Below are 17,223 nucleotides of genomic sequence, written 5' to 3'. Positions count from 1 at the left end.
ACACATCCACTATGATAGAGAAAATAAAAAAAAAAAAAGTTAAAATTTTTTATTTTAAAAAAATTATTGGATACCGTATTCATAAGTACTTTTTTTCTTTTTAAAAAGTAAAAGGCATTAGTATCTTTAACACAATTTTATTATTATAATTTTAATTTGACTTTTAAGTAAAATTATTAATTAAATTGATGTTAAATTAATTTGTGATATTAGCTCAATTATCCACTTTAATATTAGTATATATACATAAATAAATGATTTACAAATGCTAGAATTTAGTGCACCCATACGGGGCTGATTTTTTTTTTTTTTAATTTTTGAAAATAATAGTTCTTTTTTATGTAAAACTTGGTAGTTGTTATAAATTTTTAAATAAAAATTGTTTTATAAGAAATCTAAAAGACATAAATGTTCATTATTTCTTGTTTATTACAATACTTTAATATTTTGATAAAATTTTCAATTAAGTTGATATCATTTGACTTGTGATATTAATTCAATAAGAGATTTTTAATTTTTAATATTAACATAGATTATATGCAAATTCTTTTTATGGTTCTTATATGAACAAAGTTATATGGTTTAAATGAAACCTTATTTATTTTAAAAGAAAATGTTATAATTTGTTGTTATTATTTATAATTATGCTAATTAAATTTATGTTTTTTTAATTATGCTAATTAAATTTATAATTTACGAAAAAATATAGTTTCTTAATTATTTAGTTATGTTTTATTTTCTTTACAAATTGTTTTTTTTTTCCCCATAATGAGACTATTTGATGAAAAAACAATGGTCTATTTATTCCTTAAATCAAATATTCAAGCAAAAGATAACTAAATTTTTCAAGGAGGATGATGACAATAATCCATCATCTATCTTATAAATGAAACTTAAGCATAAGGTTTCATTTGATGACAAGTGTGTTGAGAAATATACAAGTTTGTGAAAATTAATTTAATATTTTTATATTTTGACAAAAGTAAATAATTATTTTTTTGTAATTTTCTAAGATGGTTAATGAAATTAAATTATTGAAAGCTATTAATATTTTAATTTTTATCAAACTTCTTAATTAATATTCAATAATTATCAAATTTAAGTGCACAATTTTAATATTTTGATAATTTTTCAAGATTAATAATGAGACTAAATTATTAAAAAGCTCTTAATATTACTAAAAACTTTTAATTTTTCAAGGTTGTGAATTGAATTGAACTATTGTACTATATATCAACTTTTACTAATTTAATATTCAATAATTATCATATTTAAGTGAATAATTTTAGCATTTTGATAAAAACAAAGATTTTTTTTTATAATTTTTCAAGATCGAGATTATATTGTTAAAAACTCTTATTATTTGTTAAAATTTTTTAATTTTTTAAAGTTATTAATGGGATTAAAATATTATATCATACACTAACTTTTATAAAAAAATTTTTAATAAAATATTATGTAGGTCTCACGCATAAAATTATCTCAATATAAATGAATTTTAATTTAGGTTTCCCAATACACCTTTGACGGGTTTCAATTTGATTTGATTTTATAGGGTCAATTTTTTTATTTGAAAATCCGGTTTCGAGTTTAATCAGGTTTGATAATAATAAGAAAAAGTTCGGATCGAGATTTTGACAAATCTAATATGATATATATAAAAAAATTATTTTTAATTTTATATTTATATTAAAAATATTTTATTAATTTCAAGTTAGATATAATTTATATAATATTAAGTCAAATCGAATTCGAATATTAAAAATAAAATTTTTTTAAAATTAAATCATATTCGAATTTTATAAATATAAATTTAAATCAAATTTAAAATGAGGAAAAATCTACCCTAACTCTATTTATTGCCTTTCCTAATTTTATATACATACCATAACATTTCTTTAGTACACTTGATTGCACTCGGTGCAATGACATTGAATGACTTTTATACAATCTATCCTATAAATGAAATTTAACTATATTATTTATTTGATAAAACTATTATATTTGATCTTTGTAATAAAAAATTATTAAATTATAATCGAAATTAGTTTTTCATTGTTGATTATATATAAAATTATTTTAATAAATTAAAAATTGCATATATTGGAAACGGAAATAATTATTTAAAAAATTTGAGATGAAAAAAGTATAAAAACTTTTATGCAGATCAGACGGCCAAGGCTTAAAATCCTCAATCGTGGCGCCACGTGTCTGATTCTCCTTGCAGGACCACCAAATTCCATCTCCAACCCTCACCCACCCTTCCACTACCCATTCTCCCAAACACGGGCCTTCCTCCTTCCTTCGACCTCCTCCTCCCTTTCAGCTTCGACACCAAACCTCACCTTCGGATCCGAACCTCATTTTTGCTCCTCTGTTCATTGAAAATTTCACACTGATTCGATCGCTTTTATCTCTCTTTTTGAGCTAAAAAACAAACCCAATTTTCTCTCTCCCTAGAAATCTCCTTCGGCTTCAAACCCTAACTCTTTTTTTTTTTTTTCACAAATTTGGCACTCTTAAAGGATCCAGTTTTGGAGCTCCATTTCAAAGGCTTCTATACGTCACTGTAAGTTTACTTCTTCTCACTTTAGAAACCCTAATGTCTCTTTTTGTTTTTACTCTAACTTTACAAATCCCTTTTTTTTTTTTTTATATTGAGATGCTGAATATATGCTAGGGCTCTGGTATTTTAGGGTTGGGCTGTTGTGTTATTTGTATTTTTGTTTTATTTTGGGATGGGAATTACTTGCTGTCGTTTCGATCTTTCATGGTATTTGTTTGAAATGTGAGATTTTTATGTAAATTTTGAGTCTTAACGTCTGTTTGGTTGCCAAGAAAATGGTGGGTGCGGGGGGATTTTTATTGTGAGGAATTGCAAATTTTTTAAATTGAGATAAAGTTATGATAGTTCTTTTTCTTTCTTCTCTGTGAAAGGTTATAAGTTTTTTTTTTTTATGCAAATATTTTCCTTTTTTTCTTTAATTTTGTTTCCTACATTTCTCATTAATGGTGGATTTACTTCACATATGGTAGTTGCTTTGGCTGCTTTTTGAGTGTCTCTTTCCTTTCTATGATATTTGGAGTTCATTGAGCTTGATATGGTAGCCTTTGATGCATTTGATGTTTGTTTTTGTTAATGGGAGGCGGCCTTTTCTTTTTCTATTGACTAATGCTCACTTGGTTTTTTTACTAGCTTTCTGCTGTCTGTATCTTTATTTGTTTGGTTTACCAGATTACTAGCTTCTCATATATACATCTGAATTTAGTGATTTAGTGAATCTACCTTTAATTAAGTTTGACCAATATGAAGCTTGTTTTCCATGTTGATTAACGAGGATGCACCTTAAATTGATAAGAAAACAAAGCAAAACAGCGCCATTAGATTGCAGTAGTGCGAAAATTAGAAACTTTAGGTTTTAGGTTGTGATACAACAACTTGCCATGTATGTCAAATTTAGAGTAAACTCTTGTCAGCAGACTTACTGTCAGTGTGCTGTGCACTCTTGTGTAGGAGCATTTAGGAATGTGTTTTAAGAACAATTTATGTCCACAATATTGTCTTTTCTCAGTTTGCTTCATTGGTTGGGTTAAGGATCGTGTAATAAGCTTTGCGAATGCAAGGGAACATGTCCTGACAAAAGTCTGAATGGTGGTAACATTGTATTTGAAGTTTATAGTTCTGGTTTAGTTTCACAGAGATGTTTGACATATAGTAGTTAAGTGGAGGAGGATGTCAAGCTTCATGAGTTTATGTTGTATTAGAATTTTAGGCTGATTACAAAAGGAGTGATGGTTTTATACTACAACATTTGTGTGGTTATTCACATTGCTGTCTATTCTGTGAATAATGTGTGGTTATTCACCTTGGTCGGGTGAGCTTTCTTTACTTGGTTCTTTTTGTTCCATACAAGAAATACATTTTTGTCTTCTTTTAGGAGCAATAGGGATGAGATTGGTTATCTGAAATATTGATAGCAAAAAAGGAAGCCAAAAAGGTTATTCGAGATTCAAAGACTAGGATCCATGAGGAATTATATATAAAACTAGAGACAAGAGATGGAGAAAAAGAATTGTTTAAAATTGCTAAGCTGAGGGATAAGAAGAGTAGGGATCTTAATGGCGTAAGATGCATCAAAGGTGATGATGAAAGAGTTTTAGTGAAGGATGAGGAGATTAAGAAGCGATGGAGAGATTATTTTGATAATCTCTTTAATGGCTATTTTGAGTACGATATAGGAGAGGTTAACATGCTTTTTAAGGATATAAATCATGTTTAAACATAATATTAAAAGGTATGAGATTAAAGAGGCTTTGAGAAGGATGAAAGCAAAGAAAGCTGTAGGACTAGATGGAATCTCGATTGAGGTTTGGAAATGCTTGGGTGAAATAGTGATAGGATGCTTGACGAATCTTTTCAACAAAATTTGGTATACACAAAAGATGCTAGAAGAATGGAGGAAGAGTACTCTAGTGCCTTTATACAATAATAAAAGTGATATACAAAATTTTTGGAACTATCGAGGAATAAAGATTATGAGTCATTATGAAATTTTGAGAGAGAGTAATTGAATGTAGGTTGCGACATGAGGTTACTATTTTCGTAAATCATTTTGGGTTTATGCCAGGACACACCATAATAGAGGCAATTCACCTATTGAGGCTTTTGTTGGAGGGTTTTGGGCGAGAAAGAAAGATCTAAATATGGTATTTATCGACTTAGAAAAAGCATACGATAAAGTTCCCTGAGAGTTCTTTGATAGGCCTTAATGAAGAAAGTAGTTCCTTTAAAGTACGTTAACATAGTTGAAGATATGTATGTAGTTGTAATGAATGTGAGGATGTTTGAGGGCTTGACTGATAGCTTTATAATTACCTCAGGACCAGGGATTTAAATAGCGGTTACGGTCACGTTTTCGGTCGCATCGTGTTTATCGCGTTTTCGGATATAATGGAGATTATTGTAGTCATCGAGGTTATCGCGGTTGTGAATTTTTTTTAATTTTACACCATTTGTTATAAAATATAATAATTATAATTATAAAAACTTTTATTTAATGATTTTTAAAATAGTTTATGATACTATACTTTTTATTTTCTAAAAAAAACTATTCACAATTTTAGTTAGATTATAATAAATAGAATATTCAATAATTACACAAAAATGAAAATAAATTAATAAGAATTAATTTAATAGCAAAAGAATTGACAGCAATATAAATACCAAAACAACAAAAAAATTATTAAATTTCAAATATAAAATTATAAATTAATAAATAATAAAATCAAAATATAGTATTTAATTTTAATTATTTTTCATTTAACTTATACAAAAAAATTTATTAAAATTTTTCATCTAAATCCCTATATATATCATATTAAATTATTAATCTCTTAATTTTTTTAATTATAAAATCTCAATCCCTCTAACTAAATTTTATCTAAAAAAATTTTAAAAATTACAAAATTTTAAATTTATATCTTAATAAAATTAATTATAAAATTAAATAAAAACCACCTATCCTCACCTTGCCCCTAATGCACCCCACCCCACCGCCCCCACCTTACCCCCAACACACCCCACCCAATCCCACTCCCCCACCCACCACCCTATTTGAGACAAGACCCAAGACCCCACCCCACTCCCCGATTCTCTTTCAAACAGTCTCCAAATTTCCCCCAAAATTTTCTCAGTTCATCTTCAACCATTTTCATGGGGTCGTTCTCTCAAATCAATGCAACCAACTCCTCTTTTTTTTTGCATCTCTTTCTCTCATATACCTTCGTCTCTCTCACTTAGAGTCTTACAAACAAAAAGATCAACATTATTCCACAAAAATTTTACAAAAAAAATAAAACAGGTAATTTAATTTCATCTTACCTTCTTTGATTTTGATTGTTGATTGAGGATTTGAGGTTGATTTGAATTTGGGTAGTTGTTGATTGAATGATTGATAGTTGATACTGTTTTTTAAGGTTTTTTAGACGAATTTTGAAACTGAGAATATGAGAATGAGATTGACTGACTGAGTTATCTTTTCTTTTAGCTTTTGTTTTTACTTTTGCTTTTGCAATCTTAGTTGTTTTATTCTGATGTTTGAGAATCTTGGTAGATTGGGTTGAAGCGTGAAAGTTTTTTTTTTTTTAATGTGTAATGATGAAAAAATTGGATAGCGGCAATAACAGTCTGTTATTGCCGCTATTCTCCGTTACACCCTTTTTCAGTGGCCGTTACACACTGTTTTGAGTATGATTAAATTTCTCAATCACATTTTCCTTGATAGTGGTGGCGGGTGGTGGCGCTACCACAATTTTGCAGCCGTTTTTTCGCTATAGCACCGTTATTTGAATCCCTGCTCAGGATTGCATCAAGGCTCAGCACTAAGTCCATTTATTTTTGCATTAGTTATGGATGAGCTCGTTGGACATATCCAAGATATGTTATTTGTTGATGATATAATCTTAGTTGTTGAAACTAGTGATGACCTTAATGCAAAATTCGAACTATAGAGGCATATGTTGGAGTTTCGAGGCTTTAAATTGAGTAGATTTAAAACTGAATATCTGGAATGTAAATTTAGTAGTCATAGGGAAATGAGTGCTAGTGTAATTAAGTTGGATGGTGAGGTAGTACTAAAGAGTAGTCATTTTCGATATTTGGAATCAATTATGCTGAGATAGAAAGGGATGTAGATCATAGGATTCAAGCAGGATGGGTAAGGTGGCAAAGTGCGTTGGGTGTGTTATGTGATTGCAACATGCCTTTAAAGTTAAAGGCGAAGTTGTATAAGACAATTGTAAGGTCTGCATTGTTTTATGGGATTGAGTGTTAGGTTGTTAAGAAAGAACATAAGAAGAAAATGAATGGTAAGACTAGAAGAGACAAAATTAGAAATGAAAAGATTTGAGGAAAATTAGGGCTAGTCCGAATTAAGGAAAGATAAGAGTGGGCTGTTTGAGATGTTTTGGACATGTGAAACATAGGCCTATTTGTGCACTAGTTAGGAGAAATGAGCTTTTGGATTTGGGAAAGGCCAAAACTTCTAGAGATAAACCATGAAAGATGTGGATGCAAGTAATAAGAAATGATATGAAGGTTAAGGAAGTAGATGAAAATGTTGCTTTTGATATAAATGAGTGGTGCAAGAAGATTCAAAATTATGACCTAAGAGGGTTCTTTGGTTTTTTATATAGCCGATCCTAGAGTTATGGGATATAAGGCTTAGTTTGTTGTTGTTGTTGTTTGTCTTAGTAAATGTTTCATGAGATCCTTCTTGTTCCTTTCGTTCTATATCTTTGTGTTGAGGCCTAGATGGAATTTAATCGACTTTTGGCACGCATAAGACCTTTTCATCATTATTTGTTACCAAAAATATTGCACTTTGACGGGAGGCTATGATGCAATGTTTCATGGAAGCTCTTATTGCTTGTCCTTAAGGTTGAAGCATAGCTGTTCTATCTAGATATTTAAGTTCTTAGCTTGAGTTGTCTTTGAGTTGGAAGATCATCTACTCTTTAATAGCTAATCAATTTTTTAGCTTATGGCCCGTGTATTTAAGAGCTGGATGCTCATCACTACTCTTGTTATGACGTATGGAATTATAAAAATTACAAATTTTAAGAGTTAACTGTGAATAAAGTCAATGCCCTCCTTGGATTGTCCTTGGAGAAATTTCTGCTAAGCATATAGATGGGCTTCAATGTTGAAAGCTTGGATACTGTAAGTTATGAAGTTTTTCAATTACCTATTATATATCTAATATGGATGATGATAAAATCCTGAGGGGATGTAAATGCAGGCTTTTCTTTGGGAATCTTAAGATGACTAATTTGAGTCATAATTTTTTATGGAAGATGCTTGGTATTTGGCAATGATCCCTGGGAATAGAATTTCAAAAGATAATTTCTTGAAGAAAGAACCTTCTTAATCTACATTATTTGGATGCACCATTTAGGGTGTATGGTATGATACAAGGAAATGGGAGATATTAATTTTCTATCAAAGGAAAAACATCTTAAACAACATTATTGTGATGCACTATTGATAATATAGAAGTTTTATACAAGAGAATGGAAGTTATCTTTATGGCACCCCTTTTTTTTTAAACTACTAGGTGAAGACAAAAAAATATACATCAAGAATTTCTGCTTTACTAAGCGAGGGAAAAATGAATGTTAATAAACTAGTTCTCTATTTTTCCTCCAAATTAAAGTAATTCTAACATGACACTATTTTTGCCTTGCCAAACTAATATCAAGATTTGACATAAGAATGAAGGAGCAGCATAAATCACCAATGGCTTTCCAATCAATAGTGTGGATGCAGGGTATGTTTATGTCAACTTTGATACATACCATTTTAAAATGCCAAATATAATTTCATTGCCCAAGAACCAAATACATATAAATTTGATGAGAACAAGTCCTTGTGCTTTTCATATTGTCAACAAAAATTGGTTGCATGTGGTATTGAAGAAGTGTGACTGTCATTTTAATAATCCAAGATTAAGAACACCCTCGAATTTTAAAGATTAATTTTTAAATTTTATATGGTTTACGAAGTATCAGGATTTGTTGTACCCAATAAGTTGTATTGAAGAATATTAGGTTACTGTGACATGCTACTATTTGATTTGTTTGCTGGAAAACCCTTTTTTTGACATTTTTATACTTGTTACCACACTTTCCCTTCCCAAATGAAGAGAAGAGAGGTGGAATTGTTGCTCCAACTTTTGTTTCCATGAAGAGATGATATATGGGTTTTATGCATGCAGGATAAGATTGAGTTTTGAAACGTGGCAACTGGGGTGAGTTTTTAAATGTACGGAAGAGGTTTGTTTCTAATTGCAATTGGATTTAAAGAAGGGTTCGTATGATTGTGTGCTCTGTAATGGAATTGCAGGCATGTGAAAACTTAAATTCTTATTTCTTGTAGGTAGCAATTTTATTCCCACAAAATTTTAGTGCTGAATATTTTTGGCTTGGATTATCTATGCCTGGCAACGAAGTTGGAGACAGGATCCATAATTTCCTTGGCAAAGAGAGTTTGTCCCAGAGCCAGCATCACTCACAGGTCATTGATGGTACCTGGCCTGGCTTAAGTAACAATCTGTGGGTTGGAAGCCAGAGACAACTTGGTGAACCTCTTGTTTCTGGTTTGAAGAATTTCAGTTCACATCAATTAGGTAATAATTAAGGCATCTTGATTGTTTAGTTTCTACTTGCGTCTGTTACAACAATTATTGGAATGAGATTTTAGTGCATGGTTGTTACATGCTTCTAAAATGCTGTTTAGTTGACATTGTTATATTTTCTTTTGGCAATAACAGAGTCTGACAGAAGACATAGTAGTCAGTCTTCAAGCCTGCAGCATGGGCTGAACTTCACTCAATCAGGTCCAAGTCCTGAAATTGCCAGAAGTCAATCGCAAAACCAATCACCAATTGCAAATGGCTATATGCAAGGGCATCAGGCTTTCCAGACAAGGCAGAATGAAACAAACTTTTTGGGATTGGATACAGCATCTAGAGACTTATCAGTTTTTGATTCACAGATAGGAAATGGTCCTGATCTTCTTAAGAAAAATTCATTGAGGTTGGAATCTATTGAACCACACGTAAATTATGACTTTTTTGGAGGGCAACAGCAAATTAGTGGACAGCATCCTGGCATGATCCAGCCTTTTCCAAGGCAGCAATCAGGGATGACTGACATGCAGCTGTTACAGCAACATACTATACTTAAGCAAATGCAAGAATTACAGAGACAACAGCTTCCAAAGACACAGTTTCAGCTACCAGAAGCAAGGCAGTTGAGCTCTGCGAATCAGGTCTCCTCTGTTGCTAAACAGGTGCCCGATAGCCTTTCTCCAGCTCCAATCAATGGTGTTCCTATCCATGATACTTCAAATTATTCCCGGCAGCCTGAGCACGTGGCACCAAATGCAAATTGGGTGCAGCATGGTGCCTCACCAGCCATTCAGGGATCCTCTGGTGGATTTATGTTTTCCCCTGATCAAGGCCAGGTGCATTTGATGGGTTTGGTTCCCCAACAAGTTGATCAATCATTTTATGGGATCTCTAGTGGTGGTGCAAGAGGAAATCCATATCAATATTCTTCTGTCCAAATGGATAAGCCTTTAATGCAGCAGGTGCCAGCCAGCGGTAATTCCTTTCCAGGGAATCAGTATGCTATGTTTTCAGATCAAGTTGGCTTGCAAGATGGAACTTTGGTTTCTAGAAATGATGATCAGGGTAAAAATGTATTTGGGGCTGCAGCTGGTCAAGGTTTAAATAATGTATTTCATTCAGAAAATTTGCAGCAAATGACTATCCAGCCAAAAAATGCAGTGATGCAGGAGTCTCGTGGGAGGCAAGAGCCTCCTGCTCTGCCAGAAACTTCCCTGGAGAAGTCAGTAATTCAGGCTGCCTCTTCCCAGAATGTGGCTACGTTAGATCCAACTGAAGAAAAGATTTTGTTTGGTTCAGATGACAGTGTGTGGGATATGTTTGGTAAGAGTGCCAACATGGGTTCAGTGTTGGATGGTTCGGACCCTTTTGGGGCATTTCCTTCTCTGCAAAGTGGAAGTTGGAGTGCTCTTATGCAGTCTGCTGTAGCAGAAACATCCGGTAATGATATAGGGGTACAGGAAGAGTGGAGTGGTTTGGGTGTGCAGAATAGTGAACCACCAAGTGGAAACATGTCAGCATCAAATGTCAATGATGGTAGCAAACAGCAATCAGCTTGGGCGGATAACAACTTGCAGAATGCCTTGACACTGAAATCTATACCTTTTCCCATGTCTACTGATACCAATATCAATCTTGACTTTTGTAGTGTTCCTGGGGTTCAGCAATCAGGAGTCCAGGCTGCAAATGAACAGACCGGGAGAATGCATAATGATGCATCTCAGATATTCGTTCAACAATTAACAGAAGAAAGAAGCAAATGGTTAGATCGCAGTCCTCTACAAAAGCCTGTAGGTGAAAGTGCTCAACTCGTTGGACGTGTTGCTCACAGTCCTGATGTGCAAGTAAGTGCAAAGAGCATTTCAGGTCATCAAGGCATAGCCACATATGATCCTCTTCGTCAACCTCACAATAAGCCAAATGGTTGGAACTTCATTGAGTCTGCATCACATAGCAGTGGTGCCATATCAAAAAGTCAGGATATTGAAAGCTCATTACAACTTTCTCAGAATAGTGATCACAGAGGTTCCATGTATGAGGAAAGAGGTCATGGTTCTGGTCTTGATTATCCTGTTCCTGATGCAAATATTGAATCAGGGAATGGAAATTCAGGCTTGGGAAGCCCTCAGGTGAATAGGGAAGGTTCTGGTCTGGATAATGTTGCTGCAATAATAGATTCAAGAACCACAAGGGTCACCAAGGAAAGCAGCCAGCAACTTCCAAACCATCATAATCTTACTCTATGGAAAAGTATTAATTCTAAAGTAAACTCTGGACTAAGCAGGGTTCCAGCAAAATATCATCAAAATCGGGATAAGAGCCCTCAAACTTTCGATTCATCTGGAAATAATTGCCTGGAGAAGGGAGTGTCTGAAGCAAATTTGTTGGAGAGCCCCAATGTCAAAGACACTTCAAATGACAGTTTTCGCTCTAACTTATCTCACCATACCTCCACTAGTGGCATTAGAGACAATGTCTGGCTGGATGCAAATGATCCACGGGGAGGAAAACAGAAGTCATTTGTTCATGTTAATCATAAACCTCCTGCAACCCGTAAATTTCAGTATCATCCTATGGGGGATCTGGATTTCGAGGTTCAACCTTCTTGTGGATCAAAAAGTGTATCACATATGCAGGCAATACCCCAACGTGTTTCTCAAGGATTGAAAGGTCATGACCAAGGATTTTTTGGGCAGTCAAAATATACTGGTCATGCTGCTGGAGAGTCGACAGAAACTGAGAAGGTTATTTTCTTTTTCTGATCATATATGTAAATAGTGTGAAATTGCTAACTCTTTTTCTCTCTATCCTCTTTATCCCTGCTGAATTTTACTTTATTTTTAGAATAATATAAGCCTTTGGAAGACTAAACATTATTTTATAAACTTTCTTCTGTATATTAGGGTTGTTTTCCTCGCATTCAAGTAGAAGAGGTGCCTTCCAAAAGCTCAAATCCTGGTTCTGCACCTGAGATATCTTTTGGTGGTTTTGTGCCAAACAAGACAGCTCCAATTAGGTAGATGAATATTTGTAGTTCTCAATTTTTAGCTTGACTTTAATTTATTTTTTTTCTTTATTTTTATTGTTGATGTAACTTAGCTGTAAGAAATATTCTTTTGGGTTGTTAGAACTATGATAGTAAAAACTTATTCATCATCATATTGATATTTGAAATCTGATTTTTATTTGGTAATGCCGACTACTACTTTCCTTATTATTACTGTTGTTCTGGTTTCCTTATTTACTTTTTGTTGTGCTCTGAATAATCAAAATTTTTGCAGACAAAATATGCTGGAGCTTCTTCAAAAGGTTGATCAGCCAAGGGAACATGGTACTGCAACACGCTTAAGCTCTTCTGAACACAATCAATCATCTGAAATGCCAGATGCAGAAACTTCTGATGGATCAGTAGGCCAGTTTCGGCATAATAAGCCATCTGCATCTCAAGGTTTTGGTTTACAACTAGGTCCGCCATCTCAGAGGTTTACCATTCCTGATCGTGCAATTTCATCTCAGAGTTCTCCACAAGGAGTTAATTCTCTGAATTCAATTCATGTCTCTTCTGAGGTGGGAAGGAAGGGTCATACATGGTTGGATCCAACAGCTTCTGTTCAGTCATCAACTCCATCCCATGGAGATATTAGGAATAATGTTTCAAGTGTTTCTGGTCAAATCAGCAATGAAAGCTCACAATATAATATCCAGGGCAATGTTTCTGCAGGTTTTGCCTCTGAGTATCCTGATTTAAAAAGTCATCTTCAAAGCCAGCATGTTACTGGTGTGGGTATTCAGGTAACACAAAATGAATCTATCAATGCACCTTTTGGTGGGTTGGCATCTCAGTCAAAGCAGACTGATGACTCTTCTGAGAGAGCTCAAACTAGTCAATTAGGAAGCAAATCAACATCTCGCATACCCAAAACTGCTCCAGATAATGGCCTTGCTTCTTCCGAGAATTCTCGGCCAAGAAGTAGCTACCAAAACCATGCTAGGGATCCTGGCAAGCAGTTTCCAGTGTTGGAGGCTATGCCAGCTTCCCAACCTTCCCAATCTTCGCAACAAGGTTTTTTTATGAAAATGCCCAATGTATGGACTAATGTCTCAGCCCCACAACATCTATTAGGTGCACAGTCTTCTCAGGCCTTGCAAAATTTGTTGAAGCCCCATCAACAGTCAAATAGTAACTTGGAAACAACTCTTCCTAGAAGAAAGAAGCTAGATGATCAACTTGCGTGGGCAGGAGGGAGTGGCCAATCTGAGTTACCTGTGGGCTCTCCTAAACCACAGAGCTTTGTTGGAGAAGAGCAACCGGCAAAAGCCCAGCAGGTGTTGCCAGAGAATGATGCCAGCCAAAATCCTACAAGCATGCAAAGAGACATTGAAGCTTTTGGCCGTTCTTTAAGACCAAATAATGCTGTACATAAGAACTATTCATTGTTGCATCAAGTGCAGGCCATGAAAAATACAGAGATTGATCCCAGTAATAGGAGTGACCAAAGATTTAAAGTTCCAAATCCAGACTCTGGTTTGGATGTTCAGCACATAAGTTCCCAAGGTGCAGAGCAGTTATCTCATGGATCCAATACTATGATGAGAGATGCCCCAGTTAATCGGCCTTTAGTTCCTTCTGGAGATTCTAAGATGGTAAGCTTTTCATCAAGCACTGGAGATAACCATGAGACACAGTTATCAGCTAATGATATGCTGGCATTTGCTCGGAATGATTCCCAAAATTTCTCCAATGATAATAATTCAGCTGCTAATCCCAGGGGTGAACACTCTCAGATCAGTCCCCAGATGGCTCCATCCTGGTTTGATCGATATGGGACATTTAAAAATGGGAAAATGTTGCCTATATATGATGCTCAGAAAATTGCCATGATGAAGGAATCATTCATTTTTGGTAGACCTTCTGACAGTTTGCATGCTCTTCATTCAAGTGAGCAGGTTAATGCTGCTGCAGATGCTTGTCTGCTGGAAAATGCCGAGCAAAGCTCAAACCTTATGCCAATAGCAAGTGAGCTTATCTCCCCTCATTTGCTGCCTCCTGATATCACAAATCAGAAATTAGTTGTTTTGAGATCAAAGAAGCGTAAAAGTATGACATTTGAGCTTCTACCATGGCATAGAGAGGTGACACAGGGTTCCCAAAGGCCTCAGAACATCAGGTGATTGGAATAAATATCACGTTTGCTGCAATCATTTTTAACAGTATAGGTATCAATGACCAAAAGCACTAAAACATTTTCAAATAATAATTTGCTAAAATGCAAAAACAAGTTCTACTCGTCTCACTATCGTCATTTTTTTCCTACTTTTGAAATTACATTGAAGCTTTTTGTTGATCACAGTGCATCAGAGGTGGAATGGGCTCATGCAGCAAATCGATTGATTGAGAAGGTGTGTTCAGTGTCAACTGTCTTTGATCTTTTGTTATTCCTTCTTAGAACTCCAACAATTCTCAGTTTACGGACATTGATCTTAATTGCAGGTAGAAGATGAACCTGAAATGATTGAAGATTGGCCGCCAGTGCTTAGATCAAAAAGAAGGCTTATCTTGACAACACAGCTTATGCAGCAACTACTTCATGCTCCTCCAAGAGTAGTTCTTTCTGCAGATGCTAGCAAAAACTACGAGACTGTGGCCTATTTTGTTGCCAGATCAGTCTTAGGAGATGCATGCAGCACAGCATATATACCTGAAAGTGATACAGTTGTTCCTTCTGACAGTGGAAGCATGTAAGAACTTGTTCATTATGTTAGAAATCCTTGAATCCTGTTTTTATTGGCTCTCATTTGGGGATCATTATTGTCAGTAAGCCTTCTATCTTACTAATAATATATTTTTGTTAATTTGCTTTTAGCCTCTCTGAAAAGCTTAAGGAGGAGAGAAATCAGTCTATCTTAAAGGCTTCAGAAGAGTTTATCATCAGAGCAAAGATGCTGGAGAACGATTTACAGAGGTAACTCACATCGATTTTTTACCAATATCTTTTATGCATAATATTTCTGTCTACTTTATGTTGTTTATATTGTTGTCTCATCACAGATCACCCATTAAGTTTGATTATATCGTTGTCTCATGGATGTGTCAAGTTGTCATGTATCAGTTAATTTATTGGTAATGAGGCTGATTTGGCTCTTAACTGAGCAGAATCACACAGAAGGATTTACTTGTCACGTCCATGGATAGTATTGGTTTCCATTTTTGTTCTTAATAGTTTCACTGCATAGGCTCAATGATCCTGGACTTGACATTGGGAAGCATTCTGCATATTGAAAGCTCGGGCTGATATGTGTTTCTAATGTATCATAAAATTATACACCTTCATTTTAATTAGAATCAGAGAAGATGATTTTTAACTGCATGATAATTACTGTTCTTCTAACATGTTATCTTTAGCGTGTTGTTTTCTAACTTATTCAATTACGTAAAGTTGCTTGGTTTTAGGACCCAATTAAAGTAGTGACTTTTAGATGAATACATGTTATCTGTAGAGTGTTGTTTTCTGACTTGTTCAAGTATGTAAAGTTGCTTGTTATATATGATCGAATTAAGGTAATGACTTTTAGATCAATACTAGTTTAACTACGAAAATAACTTTTAAAAGCTGCAGGGCGCTAAAGGTAATTTGTCTGATTGTAATGGTGCTATTTAGAGGATGCAAACTGCTATTAAGTTGCAATTGAGTGTTTGCTTTGAGCTTTGGAAAAATAGTGTTTTAGTCCATTGCATTGATTTAAAGCAGATTTTTTGCATTGATGTGCATAACTATGGAAGTAAGATATTGTTCGGGGCCAGATTGTGCCTCACTTTATATGTTTACTTTTTAGATTTTTTTTTCATTCCTTTGGTTCCCAATGCTGCCTCCATTATTGGTTTTACCCTAAGCTCTTGTCATGATTATGCCAACTGCCATATCTTCTAATGTTTCCTCTTTGTTATGCAGTCTGGACAAGAGAGCCTCAATCTTGGACTTAAGAGTGGAGTGTCAGGAACTAGAGAAGTTTTCGGTCATCAATCGATTTGCCAAGTTCCATTGCCGGGGGCAAGCGGACGGGGCTGAGACCACATCGTCGTCTGATGCAATTGCTAGTTCTCAAAAATTCTTTCCCCAGAGATATGTTACTGCAATACCGATGCCTAGGAATCTCCCTGATAGGGTACAATGTCTTTCACTTTGATCATTAATTAATTGATTTTTCCCTCTTTTTTGGCCAATTGTCTTCTTATCCCTCATGCTTCTCTGGTCCAATTTCTTCCTACTTAAATATTGGCACTTGCTCATAATTGAACCACACAAATGGAAATGTAGGAGAGGAATGTCTCCATAAAGCAACGGAGGCACTTAGATCTTTTCATTGTAGGCCATTGATGTCATTCTTGAGATATATAAGTTGGTCCTTGTATACTTGTTTGAAAATCTTGAGATTAAGTGAGGTGGGGTGGTGCCTCGTGATTTTTGGGTAAATGGGGAGAACAGAAGCTCATTCAGATTTTTTCAACAGATTGCTGAATATTCAGGTAATTAAGTGTATTTATATCAAGCCTTCGGATGGGTTCCATTCATAAGTAAAGGGTTTTTATTTTTTTGTTGGACACCTTTCTCATCTGCTCTTCTCTAAGACTGAGAGGGGTTGGGGTTTGGGAATTGATTCTGTGATGTTTACAATATGGATGTGCCAAAGTCTTGAATCAACTGTAAGCAGCAAAAAGTTCAAAAATAGGAAAAGATAATCTGAGTATCAGCAGTGAGGAATATCAGATGTAGGAGTCACTGAAATTAAAGTATATTCATGAAGTTTAAAATCTTGAAAACATTTCTTGTAATATTAATATCATATATTATCATAACTAAAAAATTCCTATCATCCAACTTGTTCCGTATCTTCTGACCCAAAAAAAAAAAAAAAAAAAAAGAAAACACGTTCTGTATCAAGATTATCCGCAGGGTTTAAAGTGTTGGATGCAATGCAAATCAAAAACCATTATTTTCTTAATACCTGTTGATGTAATTTCTGATCCGATGGCCGA

At 34.3% G+C, this 17,223-nt stretch overlaps 1 protein-coding gene across 6 annotated transcripts; it reads left to right on the top strand.

Annotated features, from left to right (window-relative positions):
• The first annotated feature begins 2,412 nt into the window (after window positions 1-2,412).
• On the top strand, window positions 2,413-16,790 carry LOC111284150 (uncharacterized). 6 transcript variants are annotated; one of them, XR_016329339.1, is made up of 10 exons: window positions 2,413-2,569; window positions 8,775-8,832; window positions 8,936-9,185; window positions 9,330-11,932; window positions 12,092-12,204; window positions 12,470-14,405; window positions 14,540-14,588; window positions 14,680-14,927; window positions 15,053-15,151; window positions 16,139-16,410. XR_016329339.1 is itself a non-coding variant. In XM_089746646.1 (10 exons), exons 3-10 carry the CDS (start codon window positions 8,993-8,995, stop codon window positions 16,371-16,373), a joined length of 5,427 nt encoding a protein of 1,808 aa, XP_089602772.1. In that variant the 5' UTR covers window positions 2,413-2,569; window positions 8,775-8,807; window positions 8,936-8,992; the 3' UTR covers window positions 16,374-16,790. The 6 variants fall into 6 exon arrangements, 5 of the variants coding, with proteins under 5 accessions (XP_089602772.1, XP_089602773.1, XP_022728634.2 ...); XM_089746646.1 differs by having other exon boundaries at window positions 8,775-8,807; window positions 12,470-14,356; window positions 16,139-16,790; XM_089746647.1 differs by having other exon boundaries at window positions 8,775-8,821; window positions 12,470-14,356; window positions 16,139-16,790.
• Window positions 16,791-17,223: the final 433 nt, after the last annotated feature.

Source organism: Durio zibethinus, chromosome 17 (assembly GCF_047325235.1).
Source record: "Durio zibethinus cultivar Kanyao isolate XHJ-2024 chromosome 17, ASM4732523v1, whole genome shotgun sequence".
NCBI lineage: Eukaryota > Viridiplantae > Streptophyta > Magnoliopsida > Malvales > Malvaceae > Durio > Durio zibethinus.
Note: the sequence above shows the minus strand (reverse complement) of the source record. Positions and strands in the feature narration are given on the sequence as shown.